The following is a 9886-nucleotide window of genomic DNA, read 5'->3' as shown; positions in this document are numbered from 1 at the left end:
CCTCTGCCCCCCTGCTCACCTCTGCCCCCCTCCCGCCTCAGTTTGCACCAGAGGCAGTAGCTGGCCTTCCTTCTTGTCTGAGAGGAGGATGTGTCTGCCTGGAGGGACGTGGCTTCGAGGAGCAGCGTCGTGCTATCCGTGTCCTCTGTGAGCCTCCACAGGCATCTGAGTTTGTGGTTTCTGACTCAGAGCCTCCCTTGTCCTGAAGCAAACTTCAGGCCTTTCCGGTCATTTCTAAATCTGTCTGTGGGTAGGGAAGGACAGCATGGCTGAGCACAGCCAGGACATGCCACCCCTTCCTGGGGCAGCAGTATGTCAGCTGTACCATGGCTGCCTCCCATCTATCTTGGACCGCTGGTGGCAGGACCCACGGTCGGCAGGTGCAGAGCAGGCTGCAGTTGGCCGGCAGGAGGGGAGTGGGCCTCACAGGTGGATCCGCTGAGAGCCTGGTGAGCTCCCTCCGTGCTCTCAGGCAGGCAGTACTGGCTTCTCTGGGGGCGGACACAGTACAGGACCGGCTATCACACAGGCCTGGCGTGTGCCTGCAGATGACCTCAGTGAGGGCCTGTCCAAGGTGGTGCAGCCTGGTCCCTCCTCCTAACTAGAGGGCACAGTCTCCCCACAGCTGTGTGCTGAACTGGCGAGCAGGCCTCCCTATGCAGTGCAGGGGGACCTTGCTTCCTGGGTGCTATGGTGAGGACTGGGGGGTAGGAGATTCCACCCAGCCCAAGGATTTAGCCCAAGCACACATACTTAGTAGATACTTCCTCCATCTCAACCCAGGATCTAGCTCTGAGCAGCTAGCCTAAGAGGGCCTACCCCTGAGCGTGAGGCCTGGGCGTGTCCTGGGCCCCCAGGCTCTGGGCACACTGGAGTAGGGGGCGGAGCAGGCCTGCACCTCCCTTGGGACCGCAGCTCTCCTCTGTTAAAAGGCTGGCATTCCTGGCCATGCCAAGGGCAGTGGGGCCCTCCGGCAGGAAGTCTGACACCTGTTGGATGAGGCCATGAGGCGCTCTTCCCCTCACAGCTCCTCCTCCTCCTCCTCCTGCCTCTCTCAGCCCACCCCGACTTGCGCTTCTCCCTACTCCGTCTCTCAGCTCTCGGCCCCTTTGTTCTCTGGACAAAGGGTGAAGATTACGGTCCTAAAAATGTATTCATGTATCTGAGAGATTGTTCTATCTGGGTGTCTACAGACCTGATTTCTCAGGAAACAGCTGTGTTTCCTTGGACTTGCACCGCTGTGGACACGCTTGAGGGTGGTATCTGGACACAGTCTGCCCCTCACAGGGTCATCCATGCACAGCCCCACTCCCCCACCCCCTCTGGCTTGGCGGAGCAGCCTGTAATTTAAACTCTGAAAGCTGTTAGAGCCGCTCCAGCCGTGCTGGGTGGGCCCCAGGCTGAGGCAGCAGGGCAACACGGTGGCTGCTCTTCCCGGGCTGGGGGCGGGTGCCTACGCAGGGCACTCATGCAGGGTCTTGGCCCTGAGACGACACTGAGGCTTGTGATGGTAAGAAACCAAGGACCTGAGGAGGAGTCCGGGCACGCAGCCGGACAGCCAGACAGCCCCCGGGTACGAGGAGGTGGATGGGTGCTCGAGGACCTGGGCAGCTGAGAGCACCTGAAATGCCAAAACCAAGGTCACAGCCACAGGACTGGCTGGGGTGGGAAGCAGGTTCCAGGGCCTGCCAGCCTCACGCCATTGTGTCCCTCTCTGCACCTGCAGCTCTCACACAGACACCAGGTGGCGCTGTCGTCCGTCAGTTACATCGGCTGCTCCCTGTCCGTGCTCTGCCTGGCCGCCACTCTGGTCACCTTCGCTGTGCTGTCGTGAGTCACCCCTCGCCCCCGCGCTCAGGGAGGCTGCTGGCCGCTTCCTGTAGATGTACACACCGCCCCTGCTGGACCTCCCTGGGGAGCATCCTGGCCCTGCCCAGCGTCTGCACATCCTGTGCTCTGGGGGCGGGGGCTGTTCCCTGAGCTCAGGTGCCAGGAAAGGCCATGGGGCTGCCAGGGAACCTAGAAAAACAGATGAGGCTGAGAAGATGGGGACACCATGCCTCACCAAGCTGGAAAGGTCTGGAAAGGCCTCCAGCCAGGTGATATGAGTTCTTGTGAGATCCAATTCAGGCAAAGATAGACTCAGCCATCCCTGACCATCCTGACACGGCCATCCCTGACCACCCTGCCCCTCAGTCATCCCTGACCATCCTGCCCCTCAGCCATCCCTGACCATCCTGACACGGCCATCCCTGACCACCCTGCCCCTCAGCCATCCCTGACCATCCTGCCCCTCAGCCATCCCTGACCATCCTGCCCCTCAGCCATGGCACCAGGCCTCAAGGAATGATGGTACAAGGCAGACACAGGGGGTGGGGAGAGTGGCAGTCAGTAACCAAGGAGAGCAGAGCATGAGCAGTGTTTGCACATGGCAGTCCCCTCATGTGCGCTGAGGGCTGAGCTGCTTGGAGCAGGCAGGTGAGAGCTCTCTCTAAGGCTGGCCTGAGTCTCCACACAGAGCTTTGCTGGGCAAGGGCTGCAGGTACAGGGGTTCCAGGGCTGGAGCAAGTGAGCAGGAACAGAAAGAGCCATTTGAGCATCTGGCAAGGCTGACTCCTGGGCCATTGGGGCTGTGATAGGAGCTGGGACCTGTCACTCCGGGAGAGAGTACCAGCCTTAGGTTGGGTTTTGTAAAGACCGCTCTGATTGCTCTTGGAGGAATGGGTGTTGGGACCCCGTGGAGACCCTGGACAGGGAGCCCAGCTGGGGCTGAGCAGTTGCGGCTAAGCCCAGCTGACCTGGGCCTCACACCCTGCCTTCCCTTTCCTCAGCTCCGTCAGCACTATCAGGAACCAGCGCTACCACATCCATGCCAACCTGTCGTTTGCCGTCCTGGCGGCCCAGGTCCTGCTGCTTATCAGCTTCCAGGGGCAGCCTGGCACGGTGAGTAGGTGCCCGCCCTGTCTTGCCATCATCCTCTGCCTCCTGCTGGCCTCCCCACCCCAGCTCCTCCAGAGTCATTGTCACACCTTCTGCTGGCCTCTGCAGCTCAGAGTTCAGACCAGCCTCCGAGCAGCCGTCAGTGGTCCTGCAGTCAATGGGGAGGGGAATTTGCATGTGCTGGGAGGGGCACGGGGCTCGGCAAACTGAAGCCTGGACCCTCGGAGAAGAGAGGAGTCAGGGAGGCGGAGACAGTTGCACAGCCTGCTGGAGCAGCTGGGTCTGACCTGTCTCTGCTTGGTCCCAGGTGCCCTGCCGGGCTCTCGCTATGCTTCTGCACTACTTCTTCCTGAGCACCTTCGCGTGGATGCTGGTGGAGGGGCTGCACCTCTACAGCATGGTCGTCAAGGTCTTCGGGTCAGAGGACAGCAAGCACCTCTACTACTACGGGATAGGCTGGGGTAGGTGGAGGGGCGGGGCTGGAGGACTAGGGCACCTCTGCTGTTACGGGATAGGCTGGGGTAGGTGGAGGGGTGGGGCTGGAGGACTGGGGCACCTCTGCTGTTATGGGATAGGCTGGGGTAGGTGGAGGGGCGGGGCTGGAGGACTAGGGCACCTCTGCTGTTACGGGATAGGCTGGGGTAGGTGGAGGGGCGGGGCTGGAGGACTAGGGCACCTCTGCTGTTATGGGATAGGCTGGGGTAGGTGGAGGGGCGGGGCTGGAGGACTGGGGCACCTCTGCTGTTATGGGATAGGCTGGGGTAGGTGGAGGGGCGGGGCTGGAGGACTGGGGCACCTCTGCTGTTATGGGATAGGCAGGAGATGCAGGGTAGGAGGGGGAGGCAGGCTGGGGGAGGCCAGGCATGCTCCCCATTGTTCTCCAGGGGCCCAGATGGGAAGGACACCCAGACATCACATCATCCAGAACACTTACTACGCCTCTGACCTCATTGGGCCATTTTTCTGAGAAGCAACTTTAGTTTTACCAGCTTTATAATTTTCAGTGATGTGTTTATTAATTTCAGTTTTAAACTCCACTATTTCCTCTCCTGGGCTTTTTTAAAAGCTTTTCCTCTGCTTGCTTCTCTTCCTGTGTGTTCAGAAAAAAACACAAGTTGTCGAGTTTTAGGACCGGCATATGTAGGTATGTGTTTTCTCCTCCCTCAGTTGCATCCATATGTTTTGATCTGGGGGACCTCATTTTTGTTCATTCCATGTGTTTTCTAACTTGTGACTCCTTTGACCCCTTGATCATTTATGAGTGTTTATTTCCACGCTTGTGAGTTTCTCATATTTTTACTTCTACTGATTCCTAATTCCGTTCTGTTGCAGAACAAGTTGTACGATTCCAGTCCTTTGAAGTGTATCAAGGTTTGCTTTACAGCTCAGTAAATGATGGATCCTGGGAACATTCCATCTGCCCTTGAGAAGATCGCGTGTTCTTTGGGTATTGGAAGGAGCTGGTTCACAGTGACTCAAGTCCTGTTTCTTTGTTGACTTGTCTGCTTTTTCTCTCCATGGTTGAAAGTAAGGATTGGTGTCTCCACTTTACTGCATTTCTTCAGCTATTAGGTTTTGCTCTGTGTCTCTGGGGGCTCTGTTTGGGGGTTACACATACATTTATATTTGTCTTTCTGATAAACAGATCCTTTTATATTGAGGAGGTATCTAGCTCCAGTGTTGTTCTTCATCTTGAGATCTGCTTTCCTGTAGCTGCTCGCTACAGGGTGCATCTTTTCCTCAGCAGACTGGGGCTTGAACTCAGGGCCTCTTACTTGCTAGACAAAGGCTGTACCATCCAGCCATGCCTCCAGCCTCTTTTCTGTACTTTCCACATCCATGTGTCTGTGTGTTTGCAGCTGAACCATGTCTCCTGTGGGTGGGATACAGTTGGATCTTGGTGTTCTTTCCGCCTTTCCATTGGATTGTTGAACCCTTGCACATCCACACTTTGATGTATGTAGAGACTGGCATCTGCGGCGGCTAGTTCTGTGCAGTCCTTCTGCCGTCGTGTGGGTCAAGTGATAGCTGCTGTAACACTGTAATTCCCTTTATGAACTTCTACCACTTAGCGACTGCTTTGTTGCTTACTCTACACAGCTTAGCATATTAAAACCTATTTCAGACTTACACTAAATTAAGCGAGATTTATTATTTCATTCTTTCACAGTTATAACATACTGCATCTATATGTGGTACAACTCTACAGTCTGTTGTATAACTATTACTTTACTGAATCTCACGCCTCTGAAGGAGCTGAGGTAAGAAAGGAGTCTGAGCACGAATTACCGAATCTGTCGTATTATCTTCCTATTTGCAGTTTCTGCTTCCTTCGTTCTGCCCTGTGACTTCTAGCTACTATCTGGCTTTATCACCACACTCTGGTAACACCTTGCTACTCAGCCTCCTCTGCACTGTTAATGAAGACTTTTTCCTTCTTGTTACAGGCCTAATACAACAACTATGTAAATTTCAACTTTTACTATTACTGTTTCACTCAATCATGAGAGAAGAAGGCTATGTTTTATGCTGTCTCTTATAATGCCATCATTCCCTTATTGGTGCTGAGTATATTTCCGTGTGTGTGTGTGTGTGTGTGTGTGTGTGTGTGTGTGTGTGTGTGTGTGCATATATTAGAATAACCATCAGGGCTACTTCCAGCCTGGAGAAGGTCCTGAAGTCTTCTCGTAGGGCAGGCCTAGCAGCTGCAAATTCCTTTGGGAAATGTCTCTATTTCACCTTCATTTTTAAAAGACAGTTTTGCTAGACATAGAATTCTTTTTCCTTTTGGTATTTTGCTCTCATGGACTCTAGCTCTGGAATTTTCCATGATGCCAGTTTTTAATCGGATCAGGGTTCTTGTGTGTGAAGACACATTTTTTCAGGATTCTCTTTGTCTTTAAGCATTTTATTCTCTTGTGCTCTTCCGGGGTTTGCACTCTTTTCTCTCTCCCCCCTGGCCCCTGCGAGGTTGGTGTCTGGGGGCACTCGTGTCCCTGGGGCCCACGGCTCTTGCTGCCTCTCTGGTCTCCCTTACCCCTCACCCAGGGCAGCCCATCTTCAAGCCATAGTCTTCAGCGAGGCTTTTCTTCAGTTATTACACTTTTCAGCTTGGTTCTTGCCATTTCTCTTAAGAACCTTTCCCCTCCTAATTGATAATTTCTTACTGACAAGACGCTGTCATGGTGCCTTCCTTCTGTTCTTTGCTGCAGGGCGGGTCATTCTCTCCTTCCACACTTGTAACAGTGCTTGGAAGTCTTCCATTCTTGAAGGTGGCTTTTGCTGCCTGCTTTCCTCTTTGTTCCGGCCACACTTTCTTCTTTCTTTATGTGTCTAACATCTTTTATAAACTGGCTGTTTAGATGATACATTGTAGTAATCCAAATCCTGACTTCCTCTTCCATGGCTCCTTGTTTGCTAGTTTCCTGACTTGGACTACTGGGTAAAGTCTGCTTTCGGAGTGCAGCTGTAAGCTGACTCTTCCTGCAGGGGACAGAGGTACCTGTGGGCAGTCACCTCTTGTTTGCACAGTTTGTCTGTGCCCTATGTGCTGCACAGACCATACCCTGAATGAGTGTTGAAGGAAGGGAACTCAGCCTGTCAGCTGCTCCCACCTGGATGGCCCTTCCTAGACCCAGGGGTCAGCAGAAGCCAGAGCTCTGGGGCCAGAGATTCAACAGAGGAGCCCACAGGAGTGGGTCCTCCTTCGTGGGGAGCCGGGGAGGGAGGCTCAGGTGTAGCTGGTCCTCCCTGTTCTTATCAAGATTTTCTTGAGTAAACTTCCCACAACTTTAGGGAAGCTTGTGTAATCTACTCAGACATTTGAGGGGGCCATGGGTCTGCACGGCACTCCGTCTCCGGGTGGCTGCTCATGCACATGGTTCATTGGTTGCATTGCACTTGCCCACCCTGGGAGTGGCAGCCAGCACAGGGGCCCTGCTTCCTCCCAGAGTTCTGTGCTGCACACCAGCACCTGACATTCTTAAAATGTTAGAAAACACTGGCTGGGCATTATGGACCTGTTCCTGGCTTCTGGTTTTCTCCATAGATGCAGTTTTCACAGTTCTCATTATGCAGGCAGCAGATTACACACGTTTATTTTGTGCTTTGAGTTGGCAAATATAATTTATTGAAGGATGAAGTGGAGGTAAATTATGCATCCCTCCTGGCTGCCCGAGGGACTGGAGCAGGGGACACAGAGCCACCTCTAATTGTGGTGGCCATTCCAGGGTCCTGTGCCCACCGCTCTGCTCCTGCCTGGGTCCACGTGTACACATGAACACGTTAGACACCAGCCTCGCCCATCGCTGTCCCAGTCCAGTTCTAGTGTGACCAGCCCCTTCAGTCCTCCGGCTCCCCAGAGAGCAGTATTCCTCCTTCCTGTGACCTTTGACCTCATGTAGGAACAATTTAGAAAATGGCAAGACCAACCACCTGGTTTGTCAGTGTCTCTCCCATTCTGTTGCACAGCCTGGGCTTCACAGGGCTGTTCTTAGCGAGAGAGGAGCTGTGGGTTTCCTGGGAGCTTCTCTGTGAGTGTGAGTGTATGAGGATGTGTCAGTGTGTTTCAGTGTGTATACGAGTGTGAGTGTGTGTGTGTGTGTGTGTGTGATAATAATCCACTTCAGCCTGGAGAGAGGTTTGATTTGATCTGTACAATGTTGGAAAAAAGTAATTATTTGCCAGTGTTTAAAAATTGAGGACCTTTACATACAATTTCAGTGCTCTTTTGAAAAGCGAGGAGTCCAGGTCTCCTGACCTTCACAGCACAGCTGGCACTGTGTGGGACCGATTCTGACACATGCGGTGCCCGCAGGGCTGGAGGCTGTGGCCTGACGCAGCTCTCCGCAAATAGAGCACAGGCGCTCTGCTCACCCGCAGCTCCATCCATCATCCCGTCAGCTTCCCCTTAATTAATTTCGTCAAGAGCCTGTAAAAGGCATCCTTCATCCTGACCGGGCTGGGCTGGCTGTGGGCCTAAGTAAAGACAGTCTACAGGCAACAGAGCTCTCTCAACCTCGGCCATTAATTAAGGAGCTGAAGGCTGACCCAGAGTGGGGGGCCATGCTGCAGGCAGAGCCCCTCAGCGACAGCTTCCTCCCTCAGCTCAGAAGGAGAACACGAAGCTGCCCTCCCGGGGGCGCTGGGGAGTTACTGTAGCATGGAGAAGCAGTGGGGACAAGCTGCCCTCTGCATCCTCTGGAGCCAGACCACCCAGCACTGACGCCAAGAGCCACCTTCCTAGAGCACTTCCCCAAAACCAGCAGTGCTGCTTGCCTTAGGAGTGCTTTTCTTAAATACCGGCTTTGCAGGGCCTAGGGGGTGGGAGAGAGCCAGCCCCTCCCATCCCTACTTTCAGCCCTGCAAGGGCACAGAGCTGGGGTGGGAGACTGGACTGGTGCCCCATGCCTGATGCTGTGCCTTCTGAGCAGCCCGGAGCAGATGGTCTGCAGGAACAGACCACATTCACGAGGGATCTGCTCTGAGTTCAGCTGCGGGGATGGAAGTGGACAGCTTTTCCAGAACAAGCACCGGGGATGGTCTAGCTTAGGGAGCACACAATACATTTTCCCTTTGTAGATTCATAGCCGAATTCACATATGAACCCCCTGAGCTTCAAAGTGAGATTAAAGACTAGTTCACTCTGGTCAGGCCAGAGTCTGTAAAAGCAGTTTGACCCCAGAATCCTTTCTCTGTAGCAAGACTGAGAGCTCTGGGAATTGCTGGTCGAGATGTTTTTCTACCTTGTTAAACTTCTCTTCTGCCATTGCCTCCCGGAAGTGTGACATGGCTCTATAAAACATTAAACACATTTAATTAGTCACACTCAGTTTTAAGCATCAGAAATCCAACTCAAACTGGCTTAGGTGAAAAGAGAATTTAGCAGCTTGTGCAATATAACAGGCTCGCGGTGGGGTAGGCCAGGCATGGCTCAGTGCAGTCGAGTGGCCTTCCTTGATTCCCTCACTCTCAGTGTCTTGAACTCCCTCATCCCCACTCCCATGGTACCAAGATAGCTGCAGAGTTGCCCTCCATGCCTCACATCCTTCCCAGGAGCCAGGCAGCAGGACAGCTCCTCTTTCTTGGTATTCTTAAAGAAGTTTCTGGCTGAGTCTCACTGGTGCATCCAGGTCTCATGCCCATCCTTGAGCCAATCACTGTAGCCACAGAGATTGGGGATCCAGTTTGGCAGGCATCCAGATCACATGCAGCGTGTACCCGTTATCATAAACAGAATGTCTGCAGCCACTGGCCAAGTCCCCCGGGGACCTGCTCAGCCTGGCTGAGTCCGCCCACAACAAAGACCCCTGCAGCTCCTCAGTGAGGATGTAGGCAAGTGAGAGAATAGGCATGATCTCTGCTGGGTTCCCTCAGGGTAGGAGATGTTCCGTGTCCATTGCGTATCCACAGCGCTCACAGACATCAGGTATTAAGTGAACCAGTTAAATGTTTGGCCTCTGTCTGTGCAGGGACCCCTCTTCTCATCTGCATTGTCTCCATGTCAGCAGCCACGGACAGCTACGGGAGGAACAACAAGTAAGTGGGCCTGGGCTTGCAGGCCTTGGAGGGCAGTGGGGCAGGAGGTGGGCCTTCCTGTAGCTCTTGTCCACACATGTGCATGTGGGTGTAGGTGGGCCCCTGGGGGGCGGCCTTCCTGTAGACCTCCTCTGTACATGTGCATGTGGGTATAGGTAGGCCCCTGGGGGGTGGGCCTTCCTGTAGCCCTCATCCACACATGTGCATCTGGGTGTAGGTAGGCCCCTGGGGGCGGGTCTTCCTGTACCCTTGTCCACACATGTGCATGTGGGTGTAGGTAGGCCCCTGGGGGGTGGGCCTTCCTGTAGCCCTCATCCACACATGTGCATCTGGGTGTAGGTGGGCCCCTGGGGGGCGGGTCTTCCTGTACCCTTGTCCATACATGTGCATGTGGGTGTAGGTAGGCCCC

The 9886-nt window shown here is 54.1% G+C and overlaps 1 protein-coding gene across 1 annotated transcript in view; it reads left to right on the top strand.

Annotated features, from left to right (window-relative positions):
- Adgrd1 (adhesion G protein-coupled receptor D1) overlaps positions 1 to 9886 on the top strand; it is a 130450-nt gene that overhangs the window by 70390 nt on the left and 50174 nt on the right. Inside the window, exons 17-20 of the mRNA XM_013023037.1 lie at positions 1727 to 1830; positions 2832 to 2943; positions 3248 to 3401; positions 9411 to 9477. Coding sequence (XP_012878491.1) covers positions 1727 to 1830; positions 2832 to 2943; positions 3248 to 3401; positions 9411 to 9477 — 437 coding nt within the window. The remainder of the gene's footprint in view (positions 1 to 1726; positions 1831 to 2831; positions 2944 to 3247; positions 3402 to 9410; positions 9478 to 9886) is intronic.

This window comes from Dipodomys ordii, unplaced genomic scaffold (assembly GCF_000151885.1).
Source record: "Dipodomys ordii isolate 6190 unplaced genomic scaffold, Dord_2.0 Scaffold66, whole genome shotgun sequence".
Lineage (NCBI taxonomy): Eukaryota > Metazoa > Chordata > Mammalia > Rodentia > Heteromyidae > Dipodomys > Dipodomys ordii.
Note: the sequence above shows the minus strand (reverse complement) of the source record. Positions and strands in the feature narration are given on the sequence as shown.